This window comes from Danio rerio, chromosome 17, assembly GCF_052040795.2.
Source record: "Danio rerio strain M-AB ecotype USA chromosome 17, GRCz13ab, whole genome shotgun sequence".
Taxonomy (NCBI): Eukaryota; Metazoa; Chordata; class Actinopteri; order Cypriniformes; family Danionidae; genus Danio; species Danio rerio.
This window is the reverse complement of record NC_141037.1, coordinates 47,924,680-47,943,563: the sequence shown is the minus strand read 5'-3', so window position 1 is coordinate 47,943,563 and position 18,884 is coordinate 47,924,680. Positions and strand designations below refer to the sequence as shown.

General features: G+C 37.3%; 1 protein-coding gene across 13 annotated transcripts in view; it reads left to right on the top strand.

Annotated features, from left to right (window-relative positions):
* Positions 1-18,884, top strand: part of eml5 (EMAP like 5) — a 247,936-nt gene that overhangs the window by 119,310 nt on the left and 109,742 nt on the right. For all 13 annotated transcript variants that reach the window (XR_015513746.1, XR_015513744.1, XR_015513745.1 and 10 more), the window contains 5 exons: positions 2,157-2,263; positions 2,579-2,697; positions 9,136-9,322; positions 9,434-9,539; positions 15,361-15,454. Coding sequence is in view for 4 of the 13 variants with exons in the window: in XM_087290991.1 (XP_087147117.1) it covers positions 2,157-2,263; positions 2,579-2,697; positions 9,136-9,322; positions 9,434-9,539; positions 15,361-15,454 (613 nt within the window). In the remaining 9 variants the exon portion in view is untranslated. The remainder of the gene's footprint in view (positions 1-2,156; positions 2,264-2,578; positions 2,698-9,135; positions 9,323-9,433; positions 9,540-15,360; positions 15,455-18,884) is intronic.

Below are 18,884 nucleotides of genomic sequence, written 5' to 3'. Positions count from 1 at the left end.
TGAGTTTTATATGAAATATTATGTTTTACATAAATAATTCTTTCAATATTACTTCTAAAATTAATATATTTTAAATGTAAGAAATTGTAACTTCATGTATATTTATAACAATTTTTCTGAATGTTAGTGAACAATTGAATAAAACTGTTAATTAATATTTACTTTATACTTCTACTTAAATTAACTTCAATTAACCATTTTAACAGCTTCAGTTAATAGTGTACAGCTGGTAAAAAAACTTTTGTAAACTTCACCATTTCTCTCTAAAAACATTTCTCAAGATGCTGTTGACTTGACATTGTCACCAGATATAAGCCCCGTTCATACATACAGACCATTTCAGAAAATAACTGGCAATTCTCTGCAAAGGGATCATGTGTGAACCGGCCTGGTAAACTAGTTCTGACAAATTTCCGGAAAGAGAAGTTGTAACATTAGCGGTTATTTGCCGGAATGCTGCGCTGTATGAATTCAGAAGGAAAATTGCCAGAAAGAGCAAGCTTACGATAAGAAAGCACTGCCTACTTCTGCCAATCAGAACATTTAGAAGCATTTCAGGTGCTGTTAACAAAAATAAAAGCCTTTGAATATTTGTCTAGACCCATTTAGCTGCTAGATGTTAGTCAGATAATGTTAATCTATGTTCCTTCTGTAGGAACAACTGTGAAAAAAAAATATTGATAAAATGCTTATGATAAACCGCTGTATGTTTTCCTTGAAACTTTGCTTCAGTTGCTTGACGCATGTGCACGTGAAAAGGCAGATGAGCGCCAGCATACACACATATTATGTACTATCAACAACCCTCTCCTGTGTTTACAAATAAAAGTGCAGCCGTTTAAAGCTCATTTCTGGTTAATGGTGTCAGAATTTACCTGTATTTTGGAATCAATATGCGAATGATCTTTTCCGGAAAAAATCCAGATGTGAACAGCGCTTTTTTGAATTTACCAGTAAAGTCGTTCTGGTAATTTTCCGGATATTTACCGGTATCACTGTGTGAAAGGGGCTATTGATAACAGCTAAAGTAATCCATACATACAGTACCAAGAAAACAAAACAAATTATTTATAATAGTTTATAAATTAAGTTGTGTCATAAAATGAAATGACACAGGGGAAAAGTATTGAACTCATGAAGAACGGAAGGTAGGGAAAGCCCAGACAGCTGCTGAAATCTCTAGGTAGTTAGAAAGCAACCCTGTCCCTTACCAATGTAAACGAATATTAGCTGCTTCAGTCTGACATCTACATTACCATGATGATGAAGATTCAGGGTGGACATTTCAGCACAATGACCCCAAATGCAGCTAAGAAACTGGACTCAGAAAAGAAAATAAAGCTGCTAGAATGGCCCAGGCAACCACCTGACCTGAACCCAATAGAAAATAAGAACTAAAGCTCAGAGTTAATAGACTCCTTTTTGGTGAACTTGTTGAAGTCTGGGAAAAAATCAACTCTTGAAGCTGTCATTACCAAAAGACATTTGAGTAGTTCCGTACTTTTTTCTGTGCCATTCCATTGTTATTACACGTAACAATCATTGTTGTGTTTGTTGTTTTGTCTGTTAAATAGGAAAAATATTTACCAGAAAAAACCATGAAGGGTTCTATACTTATTTTACCCATTGTACTTTTGATTTTCTTCCCAACAGCACATATACAGTAAATAGCAGTATATGTTTTGATTAGAAACGCCAGTCAATATTCTATATTACATGTTATTATTTGTTTTATTGGTTTTACTTTAAACCAACAACATCTTTTAAAGAAATTAATCAAAATCAAGTTAGTGGCAGTGCTTCTAAAACATGCTAGATTGTGTACAGTAGTTACACATCTTTACACTAATGCAAATTGAATAATTTTTTTTCTTAGGATGTTGCTGTGCAGTCTTCCCCGTCACTGTTCATTTTCCTAATGGTTTTCTCACTGCTCACGTTGGCAGTTCCGTTTTTAGCCATCAGCAGTTTTCTTTGTGATAAATCCATAAAGAGGAGGGGCAGCACTTAGAAATGACTAATAAGTTACTGTGGGGTTCTCTGGAGATCATGATAAATGAAGTCGCTGCTAATTTGTTTATTCATTTATTTGTTTTACTTGATTGGAATGCATAATCAACACAAGAGTTAAAGTATTTGCCCTCTCCTTCATACAGAGACGTTAATAGACTCACACAGCGAGGAATCTGACTCGGATCAGTCAGATGTGCCTGAGATGGACTCGGAAATCGAACAGGAAACACAACTTACTTATCGCCGACAGGTTTGTGCACTGTAGAACTGCTGTATTTGATAAAACTTTGTTTTATGATCAATCAACTTAAACTTGTAAAAATTATTAAGTTCAAACTTAATTGCACCCCACAAAAAAAAAAAAAAAAAAAAAAACTGTCTCAGGAATTGTGTTGTTTCAGCTTATTTTAAATAAGTAATTTAAACAAGCACACAAATTATTTGAGTGTTATGGCATGATTGTGAAGACATTTGTATGTTTATCACATGTTCTGTGCTAAATTGCATTAAATTTTTCCTCTGTTTGATGTTTGTTGAGTTTTAAGATGAAAAATTTGTTGTCCAGGTTTACAAAGAAGATCTACCTCAGCTTAAAGAGCAGTGTAAGGAGAAGCATCGAGCCATGGCCATGAAGAAGAGGGAAAGAGCTCCTGCCAGTGGAATGAGGTTGCACTTTATTCATGGGTAAGGGCTTTAACACTGAATAAAATGCATTTCCTATATAACATTTCTAGTCCAAATATCTAAAAATTCTTGAGTCAAGAAGAATTTTCTAGACACAGACAAAATATTCTCTTGTTTTTAGAAATAATGTTAAAATAACTGTGTTCCTTAAAACAAGCTAAATAATTTGCCAATGGGGTAAGCAAAATAATATTTTTTTAGTTTGCTTTAAAATTTTGTTTGATTCATTGGCAGAATATTTTGCTTGTTTTAAAAGAAATACTCACTTAATTAACACATTATTTATTAAAACAAGACTATATTTTTCACTTGTCTAAAAATGTTTCTTAATGAATTTGTTATACATATATATATTTGTAGAACAAAAAAAAGAAAAAAAGAAAAAAAAAGAAAGAAAGAATCTCAAAACCACACTGACAGTGTTTAAGATTTTCTGGAGTAAACATCCATTCCCAAGCATATATAGTTAACGAATTGTTTGTGCAAAAACTGGATACCACGTTACAAGGAGCAAAAGCAAAATGACCTGTTGTTTTCTTCTAGAATGATCTTTTTGTTAAGAATATTTATAACACTGAGTGACAGTAGTTGCAAAAGATACACAGTATTTAACTAAATTATGAAATGACATCTTAAATCACATGATCAAAAGTGCCAATCACATTGGTGTAAGAATCCTTTAAGCTGCATTTTTCATCCTAACCAGAAAGAGGTGCTACTGTCTTCTCAAACAAACAGTATCCAATTTCTATGCTTCCGCCATCTGCTGTGTGCCACCACTCAAGCTTGATTAGCAACACCTGTGTTTTTCCCTAAGCTAGTGTGTTCAGTCTTGAGCCATTACTGCCTGGTGTTCTCCTGATCCTCTAGAGAAGATACTTTACTCTTTATTGTTGTTTTTTGACCCTTGTGTCTGATTTATCTTTACTTTTTTGCCTATTTTTTTAAAAGTTCGTCTTCAGTCATTTTTGTTGTACTTTGTATTCCATTTTTCAAGTAAAGATCATTTGTTTATTTTTTCTGAAACTACAGCCTCAAGCTTCTTCTTCTGCTCTTGGGTTCATCTGTTAAGGGGTTAGTTCAGTTGGGAAAAACCCCAGCTCACCTCATCTGCGAGACTGAACCATGGAAGTGAACCCACCAGGAGAAGTTTCACCACCTTCCAATGTTGAGGGTATTCTGTCTGCCTTGTCTGATCAAGCGACCACTATCCAGAAGCATGAGCAGATTGTTACTGAAATCCTCCAGCTACTAAAAATCTTCAACCTCCAACTTCCCAACCAGGCCAACCAGTACTTGCTCCACCAGCAGTTTTTGTTAATTTATCTGAATCCAAGTTACCAGCACCAGAGAGATTTGATGGAGACCCAGAGAGGTGTCGAGGATTTGTCACCCAGTCCACGCTAGCCTTTTAATTGCAACCCCACAGCTTTCCTATAAAGAACAGTAAGGTAGCTTATATTATCACTCTACTTACGGCCACAACTTTGATATGGGCTACATTGTTATGGGACCAGAGATCTCCCCTTACTAATAACAGAGCCAGTTTCATTGCAGAGATGAAAAAGGTCTTCCACCATCCAGCCAGTAAAGGAGATGTGTTATCGTCTACTTCAACTTTCTCAGGGTGAGAAGAGTGTTGCAGAATTTTCTATCGAGTTTAGAACCCTGGCCTCAGAAAGTGGATGGGTTCAGCAAGCACTGAAAGCAACTTTTCACCATGGTTTGTCCTCTGAAGGTACCTCTAAAGGGTAAACTGGCTTTTAGAGATCCTGCACCAGATGTTGAGTCTCTCATTGATGTTGCCATTCGAGTACAACAACAGTACATTCCCTCGAGTTCATTCGAGGGAACAACAACAGGAACGAGGTAGAGAGACCAGGTTTTTTGATCCCTATGTACCTTCTAGCACCATCACTCAACCCCTTCAACTCAATGATCTTGAGGAACCAATGGAATTGGGGAGAACTAGATTGACCCAGACCGAACGGGATCAGCGAATGGGGGAGCGACACTGTCTCTACTGTGGAGAGCCAGACCACTTCCGCTCCACTTGCCCTGTACTGAAGGGAAAGGCCAGCTCTCATCCAGGGAGAGGGGGACCCAGGTGAGAGTAGATACTTCCCCCTGTGCTAGCACTTCTGGAGTGTCCATTTGAGCCACTATCACCCAAGGCAACCAACTACACCATCTGTGTACCTTCACTGTTTCTGGGGCTGCTGGTAATTTTATGTATATCAACGTGGCCAGTGAGCTGGGTATTAGAACCATAGTCCTCTAGAGACCACTCACCATCGCAGCACTAGACGGCAAACCTCTTGGTTCAGGACAGATTAGTCACTGCACCACATTTCTCCCCAGTTAAAGATAGGGGCACACAGTTAAGTGATACAATTCTTTTTGATCCATTCACCAGAACACCATTTAGTTTTTGGTTTCCTTTGGTTATTCCATCACAACCCTTTTTTAGACTGGTTCAGATGTTGTGTAAAGAGTTTGGGTACTAACTGCTGTTTTTCTGATTTTTCCTTTTACCATTCTCTTGAGCCACTGGAAACATTTCTTGGATCTCAGCCCGATTCCTCCTGATCCCTTTCAGCCCACACTATAACTATATCCACCACTGAAGTATGAGTTACATTCAAGCTCAAGCAATTAACTATCAAGTCCCCAGCCCCTTTTCCAGACCTACCTGAGGTTTCTCCATGTCTGTCCTGAGTTCCCCTAGAATACATGGAACTCAGTGAAGTCTTCAGTATATCTCAGACTACATCAATACCCCCGCATGGTGCTTATGATTGTTCTATTGAGCTTGTACCTGGAGCATCCACGCCTCAAGGAAGAGTGTACTCTCCATCCCTGAAAGAACTGCCATGGAGAAATACCTGAATGTGGCCCTAGATAGTGGATTCATTTGCACTTCAACCTCACCTGCAGGAGCAGAATTTTTTTGTTTCCAAGAAAGATGGGAGTCTGCGACCCTGTATTGATTATAGTGGTTTGAATCACATCACCATTAAGAATCGCTACCCATTACCCCTCATGAATACTGCTTTTGAGATACTGCAGGGCGCCACTATCTTCACAAAGTTGGACCTCAGAAATGCCTACCATCTGGTCAGGTTCAAGGAAGAAGATGAGTGAAAGACCGCTTTTAACACTCCAACAGGCCACTATGAACATCAGGTAATGCCTTTTGGTCTTGTAAATGCCCCAGCCGTCTTCCAGGCATTCATTAATGATGTCCTCAGGGAGCTATTGAACAAATTTGTTTTCGTTGACTTGGATGTTACTTGTTCAAGTAACTATCAAGATCATGTACAACATGTCCAGCAGGTCCTCTCCCAGTTGTTGAGACACAGGCTGTTCATTAAGCTGGAGAAGAATGAATTCCATGTCTGCAAAGTGTCATTTCTTGGGTACATAGTAACCAAATGTAGCTTTAGATGGATCCTGGCAAGATCAAGGCAGTACTGGATTGGCCACAACCATGTTCAGTTAAGGAGGTCCAACGATTTTGGGGGTTTGCCAATTTTTATCGAAGATTTATTAAAGGCTTTAGTACCATTGCAGAACCCATCACTGCCTTTACCAAGAAGACTGCAAAGTCATTTGTGTGGACTGAGACGACCAATAAGGCTTTCAACAGAATGAAGGTTCTCTTCACATCTGCTCCCATTTTAGCTCTTCTGGATCCAGAGCTTCCTGTTGTAGTGGAGGTGGATGCTTCTGACATAGGCATAGGAGCAGTCCTTTCTCAAAGAAGTAAGACCGGCAACACGCTTCACCCATGTGCTTATCTTTCTCACAGGCTTACACCAGCACAGAGGAGCTACGACATTGGGAATCGTGAGCTTTTGGCAAGGTGGCATTAGAGGAGTGGAGACACTGGTTGGAGGGGGTCAAACATCCATTTCTTATCTTGACAGACCACAAAAACCTCACCTACATTAGAGAGGCTAAGAGGTTAAACTCCAGACAAGCTCGCTGGGCCCTTTTCTTTTGACTTTACTCTCTCTTATCTTCCAGGCTCAAAGAATTCAAAGCCAGATGCACTCTCAAGGCAGTTCGGGTCACTAAAGAACAATGCCACACCAGATCTCATTTTACCTACCTCTAGAGTGGTTGGTGCAATCCAGTGGGGAATTGAAGAGACTGTCACAAGAGCACAGCAAAAGACAGTGCCAGGTAATAGCCCTCTTGGGCGTCTCTTTGTACCTAACTATCTACGCTCTGAAGTGTTGCTGTGGGCTCATGCTTCCCTCCAATCGGGCCACCCTTGGGCTACTAGAATCCACAAGCTCATCCAGAAGTAATTTTGGTGGCCAAAGCTGCAGAAAGATTTCCGAAACTTTGTTGCTGCTTGCTATATTTGTGCATAGAACAAGGAACCAAGAACCAGACCTCAAGGCCTGCTGCACCCACTGCCTATTCCTAAACACCCATGGACGCACATATCATTGGACTTTGTTACGGGCCTACCAGAGTCCAAAGGTAATACAATCATTCTGGTGGGGGTGGACAGATTCCAAGGTATGTAATTTACTTCCATTGCCCAAACTCCCGACAGCAAGTCAGACAGCAGGGCTTCTCATGCAGAATGTGTTTAGGATCCATGGCTTTCCGCGAGACATGGTCCCCGACCGAAGGCCACAGTTCATATCCAGGTTCTGGAAGGAATTTGGCCGGCTCATTGGGTCCTCCATTAGCCTTTCATCTGACTTTTATCCCCAATCTATTGGTCAGACAGAAAGGATAGACCAAGAGATTGAAAGGTCTCTGAGATGTTTGATTTCAGAAAATTAGATCAATTGGACCTCTCGGTTGGTCTGGGCTGAGTTTGCACATAACACCCTTTACCACTCTTCTTTGGGAATGTCTTCTTTTGAGTGCCAGTATGGTTTCCTTCCCCTTGTGTTTCCAGGACAGAAACCAGAAGTCAGTGTCCCAGCTGCTTTACAACTTGTTCGCTGATGCAGACGATCATGGCAGAGAGCTTGAGTAGGTTTACTAAAAGCCACCCAACAACAGCAGAGACAGGCAAATACGTGCAGAAGGCCAGGGCCCACATTTTGGCCAGGTCAGAGAGTGTGGCTTTCAACCAGGGATCTTCCTCTTCGGGTAGAGTCCATTTCACATCCTCAGAAAGATAAATCCTGTATCGGCTGCTCCAGCCCAGGTCCATGAGGGTTCACCCCACATTTCATATTTCCAAATTAAAACCTGTTGTATGTTCCTCTCTTTCTCCAGCCAGCAAGCCCATACCAAAACCCCAGATCATTAAGGGTAGACCAGCTTACAAGGTACGCAGGCTTCTGGATTCTCATGTGGTCTTTGGGAAAGTGCAATAAATTGTTGACTGGGAGGGATATGGCCCAGAAGAGCGGTCATGGGTGCCGGCTAAGGATATTCTGGATCCAGTGCTGATCACTGACTTTAAACATGCCCAAAGACAGCTCTAGAGAAACGTCGGGAGATGTTCTTAGAGGAGAGGCTCCTGTAAGAATCCATTAAGCTGCATTTTTCCTCCTAACCAGAAGGAGGTGCTCCTGTCTTCTCAAACAAACAGTCTCCAATTTCTACGCTTCCTCCGGAACAGTGGATGGCACCACTTACCTGCCATTTGCTGTGTGCCGCCACTCAAGCTTGATTAGCAACACCTGTGTTTTGCCCTATATAAGTGCATGTGTTTCAAGCTAGTGTGTTCAGTCTTGAGCCATTACTGTCTGGTACTCTTATGATCCTCTAGAGAAGATAAGTTACTCTTTATTGTTGTATTTTTTGACCCTTGTGTCTGATTTGTTTTGCCTGTTTACTAGAAGCTCGGCTTCAGTCATTTTTTTGTTGTATTCTGTATTCCATTTTTCAAGTAAAGATTATTTGTGTATTTTTTCTGAAACTACAGCCTCATGTTTCGTTATTAATCTTCTGCTCTTGGGATCATCTGTTGAGGGGTTAGCTCAGTTAGGAAAAGCCCTAGCTTTGAGTTTAAGAGACCCGGGTTCAATCCTCACCTAACCCACCTGTAACAGTTGATTGACCAGTTTTTTCAAAGTGGCGCGTCAAACCAAAACAATTTAGATAAATTATGCTTTTACACATGGTGTTTTGCGAATTGGCTTTGCATGCTCACATTGTCACCCTTTGTTTAGACACCAGAAGTTAAACGTAAGTGATATGTTTACAAAAATTGTTCCGATGTATACTGGTCTAAATTTTATTCTATAAAAATCATCATTGAACAAATTTTTAAACAAGGTTTTTAACAATGCTATTACAACATATTTAAATGCCACCACCTACTGTGGTGTGAGTGTGTTGGTGATTCCATTGAAAAGATTCAGGTCTCTGAGTGATATCTATACATCAATACATTGCATTACATGACTCATTCCTGTATAGCCTGATCTAATGTGTGAGCATGATTTTGTGTTTCAGTTATAGAGGTTATGATTGCAGAAGTAACCTCTTCTACACTCAGACCGGTGAGATTGTGTATCATGTGGCGGCTGTTGGAGTAGTGTATAACAGACAGCAAAACACACAGCGCTTTTACCTGGGTCATGATGATGACATCCTCTGTCTGGCCATCCACCCTGTTAAAGACTATGTAGCCACAGGCCAGGTACAGTCAACTGTACACACCATTCATCTTTGAGAGAAACATAGAGCACAGAGATGTTTCTCTACTTTATATATCAACATCACCTCATCGTATTGTCTATGTGTTATTCAGGTGGGCCGTGATTCATCAATCCATATATGGGAAACAGAGTTTTTAAAGCCGTTGTCTGTGCTTAAAGGATTCCACCAGTTTGGTGTGTGTGCACTTGACTTCTCAGGTAAGAAATATGAACTAGTACTTGTATATTTGTAGTACTGTTGGATGCATGATTCTCATTAGTTGGTATAGCATGAAGTTATTTTCAGGAAAGCACACCGCTAAGTAGTTTAAGACATATCTTGGTCACATTAAAGTCTTTTTTATACTATAGGGCTGTTGAATGCACAATTCTGATTGACTGGTGAACATTATACACTACCTACTACAAAATAATAACGACTTCTAGTTGATCATTTGGAAAAGTGGCAGAAGGTAGATTTTTCTGATGAATCATCTGCTGAACTGCTGAACTGCTATTGGAACCTGTATGGACCCAAAATTCTCGCAGAAATCAGTCAATTTTGGTGTAAGAAAAATTATGGTTTTGGTTTACATTCAATATGAGGCCATGTGAGAGATCTGCAGGATGGATGGCATCAAGGTATCAAAACATTTGTGCTGCTCATTACATTAAAAACCTCAGGAGAGGGCAAATTCTTTAGCAGGATAGTGCTCCTTCTAATACTACAGCTCCCACATTAAAGTTCCTGAAAGCAAAGAAAGTCAATGTGCTCCAGTATTGGCCAGTCCAATCAACAGGCATGAACATTATTGAGCATATCTGGGGTAAGGTTGTTGGAGAAGGCATTGAAGATGAATCCAAAGGATCTTGATGAACTCTGGAAGTCATTGCAGAGCTTTATGGATGCAGTCATTTGCAATATACAGTATATATTTTTTACTTTATATTTTATACTGTACTGTTTTATTTCTCTTAAGTGACAAGACTTTTTTAAGCAGAAATAAGTCAGACCCTACTGTCCAAATTAAATAATAAAAAAATCAAGGCATGATCATATTTTATTTTGGTAAAATAAGCGTAATCTAGAGGCCTTTACCTATCAAATAAGCCACCTCTGATACTAAATGATCAACTAGAAGTCAAGTTATTATTTTTTTGTTCCTAAAACCTGGATAGGCGACAAGACTTTTGTCAGGTAGTGTATAGTGTGTATTTTTTTTCTAATAAGAAAACGGTACATTTTCACATTTCATATGCTCCCTTACATATACTATGAGGTGTATGGCTGGGTCATGACTGCATCACCACTTCCGGTGTGTATTATTTTCAAAGGATTCAACAGTCTATTGTGAATTATCCCTTCTGACTGGCTGGTTAACATTCTTAGGAATGCAATTATTTTCAGAAAAATGCATAGCTAAAGTTGTTCCAGGCAAGTCTTGATTGCCATGGCTTTTCAGGGTACATCTTAGGCATTATAGTAAGAACAGCACCATGACTGTGAATAATTAATTAACACTGACCCTGGAAGATTAAGCTGATATTTTAAATCCTAAAACAACACTTTCTACCCCATTTAAATTAGTATCATGATCTGGATTTAAATGGGGAATAGTATAGACCAATTCCAAATGTTTATGGGTCATTGACCCATGAACATTTTCTGCTGCATTTCATAACTGTAACAAGAGGCAATTCAATCTAGACATGGGCAGTATAAGATCCTGATGGGATGATAATCTTGGATAAAAATATCACGGTTTCACAGTATTGTGATTACTGCTCTAAAAAATATTCTTTTTTAAATGTCTGCGTAAAAAAAAAAAAACACTTTCCCCTTTGAACATAATACCTTGAATACCAATACCTTGAAAGTGGTTATCCTCCCATGTCTAATTCAATTATAACAATGTTAAAACAGCAATCATAACATTATTTATCAACATGTTGCTCTTTTTGGATTTTCGGAAGCTATAGAATTGAAAATGTAAAACGGAAATACGTTGGAACCATTGTTTTTATTTACGTCCCTCAAAATGCAAAATGGTCTATAGTACTTTGAGTCTGGTCATGAAAAAGGCAATCCACCTGTAAGTTAGGTGTTATAAAACAACAGAAGCTTCAAGGGGAAATTATATATATATATATATATATATATATATATATATATATATATATATATATATATATATATATATATATATATATATATATATATATATATTATAAATCTATTTAATTTATTATTACAAAGAGGTCAGCTGTTCGACACTCAGAAGATAATGTAATAGTGACTGTCATGTTCATTTAACTTCACTTCACTGCACATTGAAATTTGAATCACTCTTATATTAATGCATTTGCAGATGCTTTTATTTAAAGCAAACTACTTTTCATTTAAAGTGCTCCTATTATGCTTTTCCAAATATGACCAACTGTATGATGTAAGGTCTAATAAAGCTCTATGTGAATGTAAAAGGTCTGCAAATTATTATTTTTTTAAGTGGAGATAAATGGAGTTATTTAACACCAAACGAAGAACTGACTTTGAATTGCCTGAAATGTGTTATCAGTACAGTTTTATTTGCACAAACCTACTGTATATAGGATTGACCCAGATAACGAATTAGCATTTTTGCTTAATGTAGGCTAGTCTTAACTGTGAACAATTTCTGATTTGACTCTCAAACATTGTGGGCTTTATTTTGACGGTCCATGAGCAAAACGGAAAGCGTAGGGCGCATACGCATTCAGGCCATGTCAGAATCCATATTTGCTAATTTAGGGATGGGAAAATCCGCTTTACGCTGTGGTGCATGGTCTAAAAGGGTTGAGTTTATTTTCTTAATGAGTTATAGGTGTGTTTTGAGAATAAACCAATCAGAGTTTCATGTCCCATTCCCTTTAAGAGCCAGCTGCGTTGCTCTATAAGCGCATTTGCTATTTACATGACGTAAAGTAAGTGGAATTGGAAAAACTGAGCATTTCACAAGCAAACAGTTAATAGTTAACAGTTTTCTAAGAGAAAACAGTTAAACAGAGTATCTACCGCATAAGAATGAGAGATAAATGATCTACTTTCACTTTCGCTCTTGTGGATAGGGAAACCTTTATGCACAGACACCGAATTAGCCTAAAAATAATTAATTTAATTTGTTAAGCGCAAAAATTTGTTTCAAAACTATTTCTAAATTCAGTTCTAATTTTCAGCAAACGAATAAATGAACAAATATAACGAAGTGTTTTCAAAAACCTGAGCTATATCTTAAAACACATGCTGTGCCCCATATGGTCTAAAACCTGCAGGTGGGCAAATCTAAGCTTGTTTTAATGAAACAAATATAAATATGGATATAATAAATAATACTGCTAATAATAATAACATTATACAAAAGCAAATTGTTATGAATTAACTGAAAAAGCCTCCCGAAATGAAGAAGGCATAAAAGCAGTGGTTTTTCATATTTATGTAGGCTAGAAAATAATATGTTTTGTAATATTTGAATCCTTTATATTTATATCCTATATATATTATTATTATATCATTCATATATATATATATATATATATATATATATATATATATATATATATATATATATATATATATATATATATATATATATATCCTTAATATTGAATTTTTTTTTACATGTAAAATTATTTGCGTATTGCTCTACATCTTGTGTGTAGGCTATTAAGCAATGTGTAAGCGAGGCACAACTCTGCGCTGGAGTTTAGACCGGGTTTGTTTTGGTCTAATGAAAAATCTATTATAGTTTCTCAAAATAGCAATGCGCCAGCAGTGCGCCTCAGAATGCCTTCCTTTTTAGACCAGAACGCCTATGGGTGCACATATGAGCTCAAATGCATTTGCCATTTAAACAACGTGGTGCAAAACAGCAAAACGACACTTGCGTCAAGCTGAAACTAGCAAACAACATTTGCGCCACGTCTTGCGTCGCATTGCGCCGGGTGTATGATAGGGCCCTTTAGTTGCAACTAAGGTGCAAATTGGTTTGATTCACATATACACATGTAGATGCATAAAGAATGGTATTTTCTGTGTGGTAAAAGCAAATGTACTTTTGCATTCACTGCCAGTAGAAAAGGTGGTACTGCAATGCATATGTTGTTTTTTGACCTTGGATTCATGTAAACATACTGGATTGCAGGAGAACTCCAAAACAGAATAAGAAATCTTTACAACAGCATAGTAGGAATGCTTTAAATGCTTTCACTGAGAATCAAACCTGTGACCTTAGCATTGCAAGGAAAGTGCATACTTTTCAATCAGAGCTACATATTAGTCTTCTTAAAGACAAGGAGAGCTGTTGTATAAGACTAAATGGCTTTCTAAATGACTTTCAGTTTGTATTCTGTAAAAACAACTGTCTGCATGTACTTAATCTCATTTTTTAAATGACTACTTGTCACAAGCTGTAAAAATGTGAAAGTAAACATTGTTCTGAGCCTTAATAGTTTATTAATTCTCTAGTTAAAGGCAAAAATGACAGAAATGAAACCGACTTAATGGAGCATAAACTAACCTTTACAGCATTCAGTCACAAGTGGTGTTGTATTAGTTTGAAGGGCTTTATTCTGCAAAATCAATGACCTGGATGTACTTCATCCTGCTGGATGTACTTTATCCTAACGCATATACTTGCCACAAAATGTAAAAAATTAGACAGTACATTGTTCTGAGTTGTAACTCAGGGACTATTGGTAGCGACTGACCAATCCGAATCAAGTATTCCAGGCTGCTGGAAAAAGTACTTCCAGGCGGTTCTTATTGTAGATCATTACTCTGCTGTTTGAAATACTTAATTCGGATTTCGTCAATTATGTCACAAGGTATGCTATTCCTAGTTAACAACCACTAAATAACACTGTGAACTTCAAATCACCTTGTGTGTCAGTGAATACTCATCCATATGCTTACATTGACATTCATATGTGTCTGCTGACTATTTGGTGTCATCTTGTGAATTAATTAAACATAGGTTTGCCTATGCTTCATTCAGCCAGTTTCGTTTCTGTCAGCTTTGCGCTTTCAACTGCTTGGTGCCACTTCACCAAAAAATAATCAAGTTAGCGTATACTCCATCAACTGCTTTGTGTTTAATTAAAGAGTTAATAAACTATTATGGCTCAGAACAATGTTATGTGTCTAATTTGTATGTTTTGTGGCAATTACCTGTGAAATAAGCAGGGTAAAGTACATCCAGGATGGTTGTACAATAAATGTATTTAATATATTTTAGGAAATCAATTTATTTTGTGATAAAAATCTCCTGGATTTACTTTTAAAGCCTGACAGGCTTATCAGCTGCCTGGCGTGAAGTGGAGCGACAAGAACTCATATGTGTAGCAAACAGTTACTCTTATGTAATAGAGAGAGAGTGTTAAAGACAAAGAGAGAGGCTCTAAAAGCAATGTCTTCCTGTCCATGGTTTTGCTTTGGAATTCGCCAGGTCATAATATCATGTTGTATGTCACTGTTTCTGAATGATTATAAAATGAACTTGCTCAAGGCACGTGGCTGAACACAATCTTTTGACCATCAGAATTTACACCATGTAAGTATGCCTTAGTAAATTGCTAAAATGCTGTAAAAGTTTCCCGTTCATAGTAAAAAAAATCAGTGTGTAAGTTGTCTGGACTGTGTAGAAGACAGTGTCTCTTGACATAGCACAAAACAGCAGATACTTCTATCTGTCAATGTCTCAGGCCTAAACTGAAACGATTATTCTCATTAGAAGCCATTCAACTGAAATATGCATTAGAGCAATATCTTGGTTAGTTGTCACATTGTATTACTTGCAATGTCGTTATAAAAGGGTAGAGCAAGTGTGTTTGTAATGTCATTACATTCTATACATGGTGCTGATGCTGAGAGTAATCAGAGCTGTATGATGTATGTGTGATGTATTTATGTGTGTGTGTGTGTGTGTGTGTGTGTGTGTGTGTGTGTGTGTGTGTGTGTGTGTGTGTGCGTGTGTGCGTGTGTGTGTGTGCTTGTGTGTGTCTGCAGCGGATGGGAAGAGACTGGCTTCCGTGGGTCTGGATGACAATCATACCATCGTCCTGTGGGAATGGAGGAAAGGAGAGAAGCTCTCCACCATTCGGTGAGTGGAGAAGACTTTGTGGCTTGTTGGATCAAATAATTTTGCTACTGTGTTGACATTGCCATTTTGAAATCAATCGAAAACACTATTTGTTTTAGTGCAGATGGCCAAAAAGTCATTTTAAATCTTAACTTCACATTTCAAAACAAACACATAAAATGTTAATGGCTTTCATCGAATAATTTCTGTGAGTTTTCTTTACTATTTTGTTATGGCACTTTTTAATTAATTTAAATATTCCCCCTAGCTGAACTTGCTTGCTATGCTTATGTCCTCTAAATCTAATTTGGCAGCAGTCCATTTCTGCAGATTAGCTTCACAGCACTTAGCCTGTTTATCAATCTTTGTCTCAGCATGATCATTATTCCCAGAGAACATTATCAAACCACCTTCTTTACCATCCCCGAATAGTGTTTCTTAGTGGTTTAAGGCAACTAAAGGATCGGTTGATTGATTGATTTGGTTGATTGTTCTGTTCATTTAAACACCAATATTGATGTTTGATATATGCCAATATATTGAGATCTGTATTTTTCATATTTCACAAACATTTTCAGATCTTTTTCTTTTCTTGTTTTGTTATTTTGTTTATTCATTTTGCAACAGATATTTGCTAGATATATTTCAGTCATCATATTTACAATGCTTAACAATGGATCTTCTTAAAAATGTAGACTTGTTGGAAACCATGAGATTTATCTATTTATATTATTTTATATATTGTCAATCATCATAATTTTTTTCATAAAATAAACAATGTTTCATGATATCATGTAATCATTCATTATTTTTCCTTCAGCTCAGTCTCTATTTAAGTATTTATAATTTTCATAATATAAATACACAGCCTATGCATATATGTCACATTATAAATGGGCAGTAAATTAGAATATAAAGCTGTTTCAATACTTTGAAACGAGTGCTACTTGCAAGAATAATTTCCACAGTATTCCTGTCCTTAATTTGTGGTATTCTGTTCAACTGGTCAGATTTATTCTTTTATATATATATATATATATATATATATATATATATATATATATATATATATATATATATATATATATATATAAGGCCCCTTTAAGTTTTTTTTTTCTATAGTCTACAGAACAAACCATTGTTATACAATTACTTGCCTAAGTATCCTAACCTGCCTAGTTAACCTGATGAACCTAGTTAAGCCTTTAAATGTCACTTTAAGCTGTAAAAATTTCTAGTTGAAAATATATCTTAAAAAATATCTAGTAAAATATGATTTACTGTAATCATGCAAAGAAAAATTAAATCAGTTATTATAAATAAGTTTTTAAAACTTTTAATGTTTAGAAATGTGTTGAAACATTTTACAAAATATAAATTTGTATGGTATTATAATTTTTTTTATATAATAATAATAATAATAATAATAATAATAATAATGGAGTTTGCATTGACTTCATGTGGGTTTCCTCCGGGTGCTCAGGTTTCCCCCACAGTCCAAAGACATGTGGTGCAGGTGAATTGGGTAGGTTAAATTGTCCGTAGTTTATGAGTGTGTGTGCAAATGTGTGTGTGAATGTTTCCCAGAGATGGGTTGCGGCTGGAAGGGCATCCGCTGCGTAAAAACTTTCTGGATAAGTTGGCGGTTCATTCAGCTGTGGCGACCCCGGATTAATAAAGGGACTAAGCCAACAAGAAAATGAATGATGAAGGAATAATAATAATAATAATGATATTTTTATAATATATAATATGTATGAATATAATTTTTACCAAACATTAAGTAATTCATTCATTTATTATCTTTTCGGCTTAGTCCCTTTATTAATTCGGGGTTGCCACAGCGGAATGAACCGCCAACTCATCCAGTACATGTTTCACGCAGCGAATGCCCTTCTAGCGGCAATCCATCACTGGGAAACACATTCATATCCTCTCATTCACACACATACACTACGGACAATTTAACTTACCCAATTCATTTGTACCGCATGTCTTTGGACTTGTGGGGGAAACCAGAGGACCTGGAGGAAACCCAGGGTTGGGTTAGGGTTGGGTGGGAGTAGACGCTAATAAAATACAAAAAATGGAAAATTTAATAAACAATATAATTAATTCTCGTTAACTTCCTGCTGCAACCACATCCGATCTAGCAACAACCTGCTTTTGGCCGCTACCTGCTGAACAGGAGTCAGTTAGCATTTTTATTCTTTATGATTAATGTTTTAGTTGTGTAGAGTTATGTATTTTAGTTATGTCTTTTTATGTAGAATAATTTCACAAAAACAGTTGTTTTTGCAACATTATTTATATTTACTTAGTCTATTTTAAATCTCTGTCCACCCACACTAATATCATAGTTTCAGTAGGCCAATTTAGTAAATATACTGTAAGTTGAATTGTTGCCAATGTTTTACCAATGTGTATAAAAAGAATCTTTAAAATGTCTTAAAAGATATTGAATTTCACTTTCTGGTTTCTGTTTATACCCTGGTTTTAACAACCCCATACTGTGAATCTAAATATTGATCATGCAAGTATTCCTAGAATTCCAAGTAAGTCCTAGAATTGTACTATCAACAACTTACAGTTTCTTTAGAGAACATCAAATTGAAATATCAATGCAATCTGAGTCCCTTTATTAATCAGGGGTTGCCACAGCGAAATGAACAGCCAATTTATTTGTTTACACAGCAGATGCCCTTTCAGCTGTAACCCAGTGCTGGAAAACATCCATACACGCTCATTTACACAAACACTAGGGCCAATTTAGTTTATTCAATTCACCTATACCACATGTGCTTGGACTGTGGAGGAAACCAGAATACCCATAGGTAACCCACACAAACACAGGTAGAACATGAAAACTCCACAAAGAAATGCCAACTGATCCAGCCAGGACTCGAACCAGCGACCTTCTTGCTGTGAGGTGATAGTGCTAACCACTAGGTCACTTTGTCGTCCTCAATCTGAAACACTACAAGCTTAAACCACTATAATGCACATGCTCTTACTGTTTACCGCTGATATAATATAGCGAGGCCTCAGTGTGTTTATACCTCCTCCTCCTCCTCTGGTCTAAAGCGTTTAGTATTCCCCTGTCTGGCTTCTCTTGAGTTCAGAGGCAGTGCAGAGCTCCAGCCGTCTCCTCCCTGGGGCTTTCTCTGGTCTAGAGCTTGCTTGTGCGGGTGGAAGTAAATGGGGCCTGACAGCAGAGTCACTGCTCAGTGCTCAGCCAGCTCTGCATTGGGCCTAATGCGAGACCAGACAGTCACTGTTCCCCGCGCTGCCGCTGACTATATCATAAGTGCGCAAACTGTGGAGTCAGTACTGCAAGACACGTCAATTACAACCATGTCAAGACAGTTACGGGTAAAAAAGTTATAAGTGCATCTTATTATTATGGTGTTTTCATCTTAGTTATGTGTGCTATTGTTTTACACTTCAAAAT